The sequence below is a fragment of the Cupressus sempervirens genome, chromosome 11 (assembly GCF_028749045.1).
Source record: "Cupressus sempervirens isolate cs-2001-9-10 chromosome 11, ASM2874904v1, whole genome shotgun sequence".
NCBI classification, from domain to species: Eukaryota; Viridiplantae; Streptophyta; class Pinopsida; order Cupressales; family Cupressaceae; genus Cupressus; species Cupressus sempervirens.
The window spans coordinates 293,392,256-293,404,746 of record NC_143128.1 but is presented as its reverse complement, the minus strand read 5'-3'; the positions used below and the strand labels follow the sequence as shown (position 1 = coordinate 293,404,746).

The following is a 12,491-nucleotide window of genomic DNA, read 5'->3' as shown; positions in this document are numbered from 1 at the left end:
GAATCCGAGAGGGAGTAAGATAGAGTAGAGTAGCATAGAGAAGGATGGAAGGGGAGAATCGATGAAAGGAAATTGTAAGGAGGAACAATTATAATGAAAAGAAGATTCAAGTTCTCTGTTATAAACTTTCGGTTCTTCATGTTTCCCTTTCGTGATTCTTTGTTCTAAATTTTTTTACTGGTTACATATTTGTAAGATGGACTAATATTTGGATTTACATTTCGAAAGGTTATTATCTATGCAATTTGGTTTCAAGATTGATATTAATGTTTTAATAACAATCTCATTTTTGAGAGTTCACTGTTTTATTCGAAGTTCGATAAGATTCTCAGTGGTGGGTTTCATTGAAGAAATCTAATGTTTTATTGTTTATTGAGATTGGTTTTGGAATGAATTTATGTTAATAAAGGTTTCCCAAGAACAATTGAATAAGTTTGCACTGGTGTCAATTCTTGAACTATTATACAAAAGTCTCAGTGGATGGCATGAAATGATATCAGTGTTATTGAAGTGGGACAGGCCCATGCTTGTCATGTCCCCATTTTCGGAGGCAGTCTGATTTAATTAATTTGGTTAACTTGGTTGTCCAAAATAATGAATATTTTATGAGGACGACTAATTAATCGTTTTAATTAAATAAATAAGTGATATTAAGTTAATTATTTATAAAGTTATCAAATAAATAAATATTAAAAGGCAACTTTATATTTAATTAATTTAATATAGTGACTTGAATTATAAAATATTTAATAAAGTCACTTAATAGATAAAATCAAAAATGTTCTAGAAGTTTCTGGAGAAGATGGAGAGAAAAGAATAAATAGGCACCCCGGGGCTCCATTCGAATTAGGCAGTTGTTTATCTCTCTTTGTTTTCAGATTGTGATTCAATCACAGGTGCATTGTGGAACCTAGGGTTTCTGCAATTGTCACAACTGGCCATTGAGAACGATAACTCTCAATCGGTACGCAATTTTGAGGATGTGAAATATCATCCGAATTATTGCAGATTGGAGGTGACATTCAGTCATTTCATCAGGGCGATTATTTGTGGCTTAAGGCCAATTTTGTGGATCTCGCATCACTATTCTTTGAAGGATTCGATTCAGATCATCAGGTCAGGGGCAGAATTGAGGAATTGTAGCGTTTCTGTATTGGAGGCGAGTTTCAGTTATTCAGTGGGCTTCAGAAGGGGTTCGATTGCTGATTAAAGAAGGAAGGTTTTGATATCACTTAACTAGGTGACCATCAAGATTAAGGAAGCAGCAAGGTTTGCCGAATTCCGTGGGACAACTCGTGAACTTCCAAAGCTGACGGGAAGCATGATTCAAACACGTGCCATATTTACACACGACTCAGGGCACAGGTTCTAATAACAGGTGGATCGAATCTTAACTGTCGGGCTCCAATCGCAAGTTGCTAATCATATTAACTTGCACATAATATCCGGTGGCAGCGATAAACTGAATGAGGGCAGATAAAACTGGGATCCATCGGCTTTGAATATTCTAATAGCAAACCCGGCGGATTGTGAAGACTAAGCTGGAAACGATAGTCAGCACAAGCGGCGTCAATTCCGGTAGGCGGAAATAAGAATCTCCAAATCACAGGGCCGCATCCATTAGCGGAGTATCATCATGCAGAATGCACCCACGTAATGCTGGTGTGCTGGATCCTTAAAGGCCGGAATCACCAAACAAAGGGAGAGTGCAATTTAGAGACCTGGTGGAGTTTTGTGTGCAAGTTTGGCTAGACGTCTTGCACCATATACCTGCGATCTCCATATTGACTAATGCGTGAGCAATTACTGAATAATATTGATAGGGCATCTTTGCGGATGTGGTTTTCTCTCCACAGTAAGCTACGCATTACTCCTGGCACCTTATTGGTTGACACTGGTTTGAGATCCATTATTGGCGTCTCATAATCAGGCTGCTCTAGCCTACAGGGGAGATCTACTACTGGTGATGCTCGACGAGGCTTTGTGGAAGGCAGGCTATAAACCGCCTTGTCTTGAATCCTCATTGGTTCTTCATCAATCACAACCAGCAGGAACTGCAATCAGGCTCAGAAAAAGGTGCGGTCTAGGGGTGCATGAACATGACAACCCCTGGGGAACGACTATTCCAGGTTTTGATATTGCTTTAATTGAATATGTCTGGCTCTTACAGTCCTGACGCTGTTATTTGATTACTATTAGAAGACATGCTATTATCATTGGAATGATAATTTCCATCTTATTTGATGAATCTGCTTGAAACATTACATCCTTACCATTTAACAAGTTCAGCATTGGTTTGTAGTAACCTTTATAGTAAGGATCATTACAGTGGTGTAAGAGCTTGTATGCTAACTGTTCGATGAAATGCCTAACCTTTGACGTTTTAAGATTTTGGTGTTAAAAAGAAGCATAACCTGTCGGGGTTACTACAGTGGTATTGGAGCTTTTGTTCTGCCATCCTGTTGGGTAGAAAATATTTTATACCATATTCCAGATATTATTTTCGCTAGAGAACAACACTTAAGGACAGAGATATGGGTGAAAGACAGTCACAGAGTACTCTGAGATTCCCCAGAGTTGATGAAACCAGAGAATTTTACAGAAACATGACTACCGAACAACAAGGAATAGCTCAGTCACTACAGGCTTTGACTACCTTAATGGAGAGAGTTGTTCAAGGTAGAGGTACACCGGATCATGATAATAGAAGTGTGGCAGGCTCACAGGGTGCTCCTAGGCGCAGATCATGGACAACAAATAGGCCTACTCGCCCCACCTTCCTACAAGAGGAGGGCTATTCAGACGTTCAAGATGAACTCAAGAAAATAAGGCATAACATGTTTGAACTGCTGGTTAAGCACCACCATATAAATGACAGGCTGTCCGACCCAGCTAAGGTGATTAAGTCAACTGGATTTCGATTTGGCAAATCTTCTCGCAAAGCATTGACTGATACAATGGGAGATGTTACTAGGAACCTTAATGAGGAGTTCGAGAAACAATTGTGCAACTGGTCAGAGGTTTCAGTTCAGCCACAAGTGGTAAAAGATATGACACCATTGGATAGTAACTATCAACTTGATACTCAAGTTGAGACAGTTGTATACGGGTTTCCCAAGGGTGATGTCTCAAGTACTCAGGGTGGTTTGGTTCCGACAGGCAATGATTTTAAGATACCTGGTAAAAATGAGCAAATATTGAGTATTCATGATTTTGCTGACAGAGAGTACCAGGCACAGTTAGATACTTCGTCACATGAGGTAGAAGCTGGTAATACCTCCCATGATTTGTCCGGCCATCTGAAGGTGAGCAAAGATAGCATTGTGGCTTCATTATCTCATCATGACAGGATGCGGGACATGTTAGAAGATCACATTCGGATAATTCAGTTACAGGATAGACATAATGGAGTTCAGGCCAAGTCCTCTTGTGTTGACTTACAGTCAATTAGAGAGGGAATGGGAACGATGAAGTTGAGTTATTTACATCTTCTATCAGATCGTGACCATCTCCATAGAGTTGTCAGAGACTATTTAGATGCCTTGAGGAGGAAGGAGGAGAAAGTTGCCAAGCTTTCTCGCGAGCTTGAGGACACTCGAGCAACTTTGGTGAATGCTCCATTGGCATTACAGGACTGGGAGAGACATAGGAATGAGCATGGCATGGAGCTAAGCTTAGTTTCATCTAGCACGCCTGACACTCAGTTTTCTGCAGTAGGCGGTTCATATGTGGTTGCTGATAATGATACGAGTTCATCTTGCATTCACATCCAGGATACAAGGACAATGTCAGACAAATATGAGGAGTTAGCTGGTATTGGTCACATTATTCAGGTAAGGAGTTTGCTTGAGTTACCTGCTGTTTCTTGTTTACGAATATGGACTCAAGAATGTTTCAGCAGCGTTTGGGATTCAATTGACTGGAGAACACTTAATGGTAGCAATGATTGTTTAAATACTATCATGGACTGGATTAGCAGAATACCCGGTGTTGTCTTTCTTTGTGCCAGCAGCTTGACCAATGTTGGTATTAGCCTTTATACACCGTTGTTGGGATTGGTTCATATATGTAGACGACCGTTCTTGCTGGAAGGTGTTGAAGATTTTTCATATTTGGCAGTATGTACAGATGAGTCCCAGGATCATATTAGCCTTGATGACATCCAGGAGGATGAAGTGGACAATTTTGAAGATCTAGCTTCCTTGACAACTTCTTTGGGTACAGAGGAGTTAGACAGCAGTACTACAGATTTTGACACTCTGGATGTTGATATGGACCTTGGAAATGATTTGCGAGATATGGATGATAATATTCTAGAGACCAGTAACCTTGAGGATACTCCTTTAGACAGAGCACCAGAAGAGGCTTGTAGGAGACAGTTCAGCCAGAGCCATCATGTGACTAGCCAGTTGAAAGTTAGTGAGCGAGACATTGCTATCGCTTGTGAGCATTTTGATACTGCTCGTCAATTGTTGGCCGTTACTGGTTGGGGTACTTCTATGACAGATGAGTCCAGTGGTGGTTACCTTTCTTTGGCAGAGATTCATGCCTTGCATGACGCTGTACGGATTTTGAAGCAGGATTACTTACGATTGGTAGCCGACCGTGATCACCTGATTGAGTGGGGAAGTACAGCTTATGAGGCACTCTTGGATCGTGAAGAGGTGAGTGAACTTTCCTAGGAGCTCATAGCGACTACTGAGGCTTTAGAGAACACACAGCGAGATCTACATAAATCGCAGTTTTAGTTGAAGGAGGTGACCGTGGAGTTGGAGCATTTACGATCAAAACCAGCCCTAGACCCAGTTCATTTGTCTATTGAGGTAGATGGTGGTGAGTACACTCCTACAGTTGCTACTGAGGAGCATATTGATGGAACTGACACACATGTTCAGGATTTAGAAGTAGCTGGTCCTAATGAGTTCGGGATACCAGTAGAGTCAAGTCTCCAGATTGATCCTTCTCAGACAGATGACAGTGTGGTACAGTTGAGTATGCCACCCTTACAGGAGGATCAGTTGTGGTGTGCAGGGGAGTATATTGATGCTTCCTCGTATAATTTTTACTGCACTGAAGCATTCATGGAGTATTTACTGGTTAGTGCACGTGTTCATCTGGATTCGCATGAAGTGACAAAAGATGTTCTCATCCAAGATACTAGTGTTATTTGTAGATTGGTTGAGAAGATTATAGTGGTCCTCTCTACTAAGCTGCCTCATAGGGATCTCGAGGTGGGGTTTGTTGAGCGGAGTGCACATGATCCTAATCAGCCTACAGCTACTCGGAGTCAGAGATTGGAGCCATCTGTTGATTTCCAGTTCAGTAATGGTGAGCCAGTAGTAGAGTTCGGAGGTTCTTACCGGCATTATACGGTGGGGTACGCTCATCACTTTTCTTTTGACCTAGAGTTAGAAGATTTGATTTCATGCAGGTATAGTTTGGCTCCAGTTTCTTACCATCCATTATGGGATGGATTGGCACCAACTTTTGAAAATAGAATTGGTAGTTGCAAGTTACACAGCCTGTAGTATCGACACACACGGAACAGTTTATCAGCAATTAGATTTGTTGGCAGTGACTTAGGTACCTATGGCTATTGTCATATCTACAGTGCAGTTGGGTGCAGGTGTCATTTTGACAAGGGCTTGAGTTTTGATAGAGTTGATGTTTCAGTTGGCTTGAGTTCTGCAGAATGGTTTCTCCTATCGACATTTACAGTTGGTCTTCAGATGATTTTGTCAGTGATGTCAGTTGTTTGGGTGTCAAGTGCAGTGTCTTCGACGTTGATGATGATGATTTCTCCACGGGAGTATGGTAAGGATTGGGATATTACCATAGTTACACCGCCCTAGGAGACGGGGGGACGGGGGGACAAGTTTCCGAGACGGGGGGACAGAGGGACCTTGATTTGGGGACGGCGAGGGGACGGCGGGGGGACGGCGGCGGGGGACGAGGGGGTGGCGAAGGGAGCAGGGGTGTATGTACTATACATATGATACTTAAAATGCTAGTTATGAAAAGATGTACTACAATTATACAATATAAGATACATAGATGTAAAAAACATTGAACATTGCACTGAAGTTTTCAACTAGAACGTCATGATTCATGATCAAATAAGTTATAACAAACAAACAATGAACATTGAACATTGAACATCAGAAAATATTCGAAATAATAAATATTAGTCTATATATCAGTCTTCAGATCAATAGTATGAGTATCTAGATTCCACTATCTAATAGTAATCAATGATCATATGAGTCATGACTCCTGACATAAAGATGATTACAATTAAGTATCATGTACCATGAACCATGATATCAAAATAAGTATATAATGCAAACAAAAACTACAAGTCTCCAAGAGTCCATCCAAATCAAAATGCCAAATCAATGATCAATGATCAATGATCATCCCCTGGAGGTTGAAACTCATCACCACTGGAACTATCAGTCTCTCCAAGATCAAGAGCTGAAAAGGGAACACCAACTAGCCCTGTGGTTGGATCTAAAGCATCCTCCTCATCAATCTGCGATGGCTCCTCAGGCTCTACATCCCATCGTGATGCTGGGCTTTCCTTGTACACACTTGTGGTGCGGTCATTGATACACAACACACTGTGTACAGCCACTAGCTTCTTTGCTCTTTGAGAGGTAAGTCTATTCCTCTTAAGAGAGTGGATGAAGCTATATGTAGACCAATTCCTCTCAGAAGCTGAGGAACTAGAAACCTGAGATGAAAAATAATTGGCTAATGTAAGACTCGGGAATTAGATGTTGAACAATGATCATTGAACAATAAACAATGAAAAGTTAAAAGTTGAGGAACTAAGTACCTGGGACAGCAAACGAATAGCTAGTGTGGTGGTTGTAGATTTCGGTCCATAAGCTGACCACCACAAAATGGGATCCTCTTGTGCCATAGTCTTGATATCCGCCTTTGCCGCTTGTTTGTAACCCCTAAGAGTAGCAAATTTGGTCCACTCAATGCGAACCTTAGCTGCTGTCTCAGGGTCATACATCCTGTCTATGCACTTGAAGAACCCTTCCTTCACCTGAAAAAATTTAAAAAGTACAAATTATTAGCAAATAGAAGAATCAAGATACTAGTAATGTGAATGATTTTAATTCATAAAATGATAAGAATCTAAGTCTTAAAGTGTTATATAATAATAATAATATAAATCACCTCATCATCGTGAAGTGGTGTAACTCTACCAGGCCTAGTCATGTACCACCTCGGATTCAATGCATATGCAGCCATGTGTAAGGGTGTGTTAAGTTTGTCCCATCTACGCTGAATAATAGGCCGAATGTGATCATTGTAGAAGGCTAATGTGGGGTCCTTCTCTCGCACAACTACCCTCATCTGCCCAAGCATAGAATCAATGCACTCATACACCTCTCCAAGTGTGGGTGCATCCCCATCTCCATACCTGATCACCTCAAAGACTGGCCTAATAATAGAAACAATGTATTTTGCATCGCTCCAAAATACATCACTCTTAACTATATCCTTCACCCTTATCCCCTGCTCTGACCTGGAACCATCCCACCTATTCCATTCATTTGTCATAACCATTAGTTGCAGTGGCTCCTGCAAATCAAGCATTCTCTCCAAGAGAATGAAATAGGATGCATATCGTGTCTCAACTGGCTTCAAGAACTCCTTGTTGGCGAAGCTCCTAAATAGTGCATGTGAGGTGTGGTGGTTGCAGATATACATCTGCACATCTCTAGCATCACTCACCACTCCCTTTATCCAACTAATCTTCCCCATGTCCTTTAGAGCATTGTTCATAGCATGCACACAACAAGGAGTCCACCAAATATGCAGATATGTGGCCTCAATAAGCCTCCCTGCAGCTCTGCACACATGAGCTGCATCTGTCACTACTTGGACCACATTTTGTGGCCCAATCTCCTCAATGGCTTCCCGAAGAATCTGAAACTGAAAATCAGCATCTTTTCGATGCCCCGAACAATCAACCGCCCTAAGAAAGAATGGGCCCTCTGTACATGTGACTATGACATTGATGAGTGGACGGTGTCTAATGTCCGTCCACCCATCCATGACAACGCTACACCCCGATTCCTCCCAAACAGCCCTCATGGTCTCCATGGACTCACCAATCTTGGCATACTCATCATCCAAGATTTTAGTCCTCAATTTGTGCTCACCTGGTGGCACATATGATGGTAATCCCGCCTTCGCTACTTTCTGAAATGCCTCCTTAAAATAAGGAGACCGAGCAATGTGAAGTGGAACGCCATTGGCAAATAACATTCTTCCAATGTATGCATCTAACTTCTCTCTCGTCTGGGCTGCAAACAATTCTGCTATAGGGTTGTTGTCACTAGACTGTGCCCTGCGTTTCCCCTTGCTCCTCTCAGCTGCTGCTACACCTATAGAGCTATAAGTAGAGGAAGGTACGGAGGCTGCCCCTGGCAATGAAGTAGATGAAGCTCTATGCTGTGGTCTAGAAGAAGACATGCGTCGGTGTTGTTGCCCCTGTATTTGTTGCTCATGCACCTCCTGTATAGTCTGAATCTGTTGCCTACCAGCCAAAGTAGTAGGCACTGGAAGGCCCAAGTCCTCTGGAACTCCCCAAAGCTTGTTGAATTCAATTCTAATCTTCAAGTTTGTGGATTCACCCAAAAACTTACATGGTTGGACACCTTTACCTGTCCAAAAGAGGAAATGTGCATTCACTCTAGTGATGCTACCATACCAATCTTCACCACAAATATTGCATCTCCACTTTCTTGTGCCACCTGTTCCTTGTCCGCTTGTTATTCTAGTGGCAAATTGTTTTAAAGGAGATTTTGGATCAAACTTACCCCTAGCCCACTGTGCCAAAGCTGGGGAGGGGCAATCAGTAGATGGAGTACCAGATAGTATAAAACCAGTACCCATGGAAGTGGAACTAGTTTGGGCCCCTTGCTGATTTGGCCCAACCGAAATCGCAATGTCACTCTCATGGTCACCCCTCTCAACAGTGTTATCATCATCCTCAACCCCAACCTCAGGCTCAGGCTCATATTCTGATTCACTGCCACTATTTGAATGAAATTCCATCTCATCATCACTATGAGTATTCATTGTGACACTGCATTTCACAAAATGAAAAAACAAAAATTAATAAAGCTAAATTATTGAAATTTATAATTTATAAATGATAATCATAACCGACGACTTCCACTCTCTTAGAACTATATTGAAAAAAATTTATTAAAAAAAAAAAAAAAAAAAAAAAAACCAAAAAAAAAAAAAAAAATTTAAAATGAAAATTGACTTCCAACGGTTCCGTAGGATTTGGGCTTTTCTGAGCCGATTTCAGTATGTAAGAATTAACAAAAAAAGTTTAAAAAAATTTTAACTTTTTTTGTTAATTCTTACATACTGAAATCGGCTCAGAAAAGCCCAAATCCTACGGAACCGTTGGAAGTTAATTTTCATTTTATACTTTTTTTTTTTTCCTGGTCTTCTAATATAGTTCTAACAGAGTGGAAGTCATCAGTTTAAACAATCGGAAATAGATATTTCAAAGAGTTCAATGACAACAGAGGTCGTCTAAACAAACAAAAACATTCATAAACATGCATTTCAAAATCATACAAATTCGTTAGAAAGTTAGAAACCCTACCTTTTGCTTTAAAAACTTCAACAAGATTCGGTGAACCAAAACCTAGAACCACCCTCCTCTTCTTCTTCTTCTTGCTCCTAAGCTCTCCTTTTTCACTTGCAAACACTCTCTTCACTCTTGCACAAACCCTTATCTCAGCTCTTCACTCTTCTTGTTCTTGCTGTTGCAAACAATGAGAAATGCAAATGTGAATCAAAATGAAGAATAGAAGGGTTTTAAACAAAGGAGGAGGAATGGATGGGCCCCACAATCCAATACAATAAATAAAAAACATTAAAACATTTTAAAAATGCGTTGTTTTTTTATGTGTCGTTTTTGCTTGCCGCGGGAGACGTCCAGGCGTCCCCCCGCACCCGTCTCGGAGACGTCTCGCCGTCTCCGGCGGCGGTGGCGCTTTGAGTGGCGCCGCCCGAAACGCCGAGACGCCGTCCCCCCGTCCCGGGGACGTCCTCGTCTCCGAGACGGCCCAAATTTTGGGGGGGGACGCGTCCCCGTGTTACACTGGATATTACACATGTTTTCATTTGGGATCCAGGCGGATTGATTGGTTTATGGTTCAGCCATTGCTTGGGGACAAGCAATTTCAGGAAGGGCGGACTGTCATGTCCCCATTTTCGGAGGCAGTCTGATTTAATTAATTTGGTTAACTTGGTTGTCCAAAATAATGAATATTTTATGAGGACGACTAATTAATCGTTTTAATTAAATAAATAAGTTATATTAAGTTAATTATTTATAAAGTTATCAAATAAATAAATATTAAAAGGCAACTTTATATTTAATTAATTTAATATAGTGACTTGAATTATAAAATATTTAATAAAGTCACTTAATAGATAAAATCAAAAATGTTCTAGAAGTTTCTGGAGAAGATGGAGAGAAAAGAATAAATAGGCACCCCAGGGCTCCATTCGAATCAGGCAGTTGTTTATCTCTCTTTGTTTTCAGATTGTGATTCAATCACAGGTGCATTGTGGAACCTAGGGTTTCTGCAATTGTCACAACTGGCCATTGAGAACGATAACTCTCAATCGGTACGCAATTTTGAGGATGTGAAATATCATCCGAATTATTGCAGATTGGAGGTGACATTTAGTCATTTCATCAGGGCGATTATTTGTGGCTTAAGGCCAATTTTGTGGATCTCGCATCACTATTCTTTGAAGGATTCAATTCAGATCATCAGGTCAGGGGCAGAATTGAGGAATTGTAGCGTTTCTGTATTGGAGGCGAGTTTCAGTTATTCAGTGGGCTTCAGAAGGGGTTCGATTGCTGATTAAAGAAGGAAGGTTTTGATATCACTTAACTAGGTGACCATCAAGATTAAGGAAGCAGCAAGGTTTTCCGAATTCCGTGGGACAACTCGTGAACTTCCGAAGCTGACGGGAAGCATGATTCAAACACGTGCCATATTTACACACGACTTAGGGCACAGGTTCTAATAATAGGTGGATCGAATCTTAACTGTCGGGCTCCAATCGCAAGTTGCGAATCATATTAACTTGCACATAATATCTGGTGGCAGCGATACACTGAATGAGGGCAGATAAAACTGGGATCCATCGGCTCTGAATATTCTAATAGCAGACCCGATGGATTGTGAAGACTAAGTTGGAAACGATAGTCAGCACAAGCGGCGTCAATTCCGGTAGGCGGAAATAAGAATCTCCAAATCACAGGGCCGCATCCATTAGCGGAGTATCATCATGCAGAATGCACCCACGTAATGCTGGTGTGCTGGATCCTTAAAGGCCGGAATCACCAAACAAAGGGAGAGTGCAAGTTAGAGACCTGGTGGAGTTTTGTGTGCAAGTTTGGCTAGACGTCTTGCACCATATACCTGCGATCTCCATATTGACTAATGCGTGAGCAATTACTGAATAATATTGATAGGGCATCTCTGCGGATGTGGTTTTCTCTCCACAGTAAGCTACGCATTACTCCTGGCACCTTATTGGTTGACACTGGTCTGAGATCCATTATTGGCGTCTCATAATCAGGCTGCTCTAGCCTACGGGGGAGATCTACTACTGGTGATGCTCGACGAGGCTTTGTGGAAGGTAGGCTATAAACCGCCTTGTCTTGAATCCTCATTGGTTCTTCATCAATCACAACCAGCAGGAACTGCAGTCAGGCTCAGAAAAAGGTGCGGTCTAGGGGTGCATGAACATGACAACCCCTGGGGAACGACTATTCCAGGTTTTGATATTGCTTTAATTGAATATGTCTGGCTCTTACAGTCCTGACGCTGTTATTTGATTACTATTAGAAGACATGCTATTATCATTGGAATTATAATTTCCATCTTATTTGATGAATTTGCTTGAAACATTACATCCTTGCCATTTAACAAGTTCAGCATTGGTTTGTAGTAACCTTTATAGTAAGGATCATTACAGTGGTGTAAGAGCTTGTATGCTAACTGTTTGATGAAATGCCTAACCTTTGACGTTTTAAGATTTTGGTGTTAAAAAGAAGCATAACCTGTCGGGGTTACTACAATGCTTCACCGTCTCCTTAGAAGAGCCAATAGTGTTAAGATGGTGATCGAAGCATGTCGAAAAAGGGAGTTATGATAAAGTGCGTAGGTAAGGCTGTGCAAAATCACTTGTATTTGGAAACTAGGAGACTGGTGACAACAGTCACAGTGAAATAAAGGGAAATGAAACGTGAGTTATAGTATTGTTTGGAGTGAAGATTGCCATAGGTTGAACTCGGCCTTGACAGTAGTAAAAAGGTGATGAACCTGTGAGCACTGTATTTATTGTGAGAGAAGATTCAAATGCTAACCGAGATCTTTTGTTGTGTATTCGGTCTTGAGGAAATAATGAAAGGTGACGAT

At 41.2% G+C, this 12,491-nt stretch overlaps 2 protein-coding genes across 6 annotated transcripts in view; one reads left to right on the top strand and one right to left on the bottom strand.

Annotated features, from left to right (window-relative positions):
• The window catches only part of LOC149529270 (pentatricopeptide repeat-containing protein At5g67570, chloroplastic-like), a 280,374-nt gene that overhangs the window by 19,841 nt on the left and 248,042 nt on the right, over positions 1-12,491 (top strand). The window lies entirely within an intron of this gene.
• LOC149529271 (uncharacterized) lies at positions 6,167-7,168 on the bottom strand. Its single transcript, XM_089810940.1, has 2 exons — positions 6,839-7,168; positions 6,167-6,733 (listed from the first exon to the last, which is right to left on the bottom strand). Exons 1-2 carry the CDS (start codon positions 7,022-7,024, stop codon positions 6,407-6,409), a joined length of 513 nt encoding a protein of 170 aa, XP_089667066.1. The 5' UTR covers positions 7,025-7,168; the 3' UTR covers positions 6,167-6,406.

Bases quoted from the DNA above. Each gene is read 5' to 3' on its own strand.
- LOC149529271 (XM_089810940.1), bottom strand. From the start codon at position 7,024: ATGTATGACCCTGAGACAGCAGCTAAGGTTCGCATTGAGTGGACCAAA. The intron at 6,734-6,838 runs GTACTTAGTTCC...TTTTCATCTCAG, and splicing joins CTATTCGTTTGCTGTCCCAG to GTTTCTAGTTCCTCAGCTTC.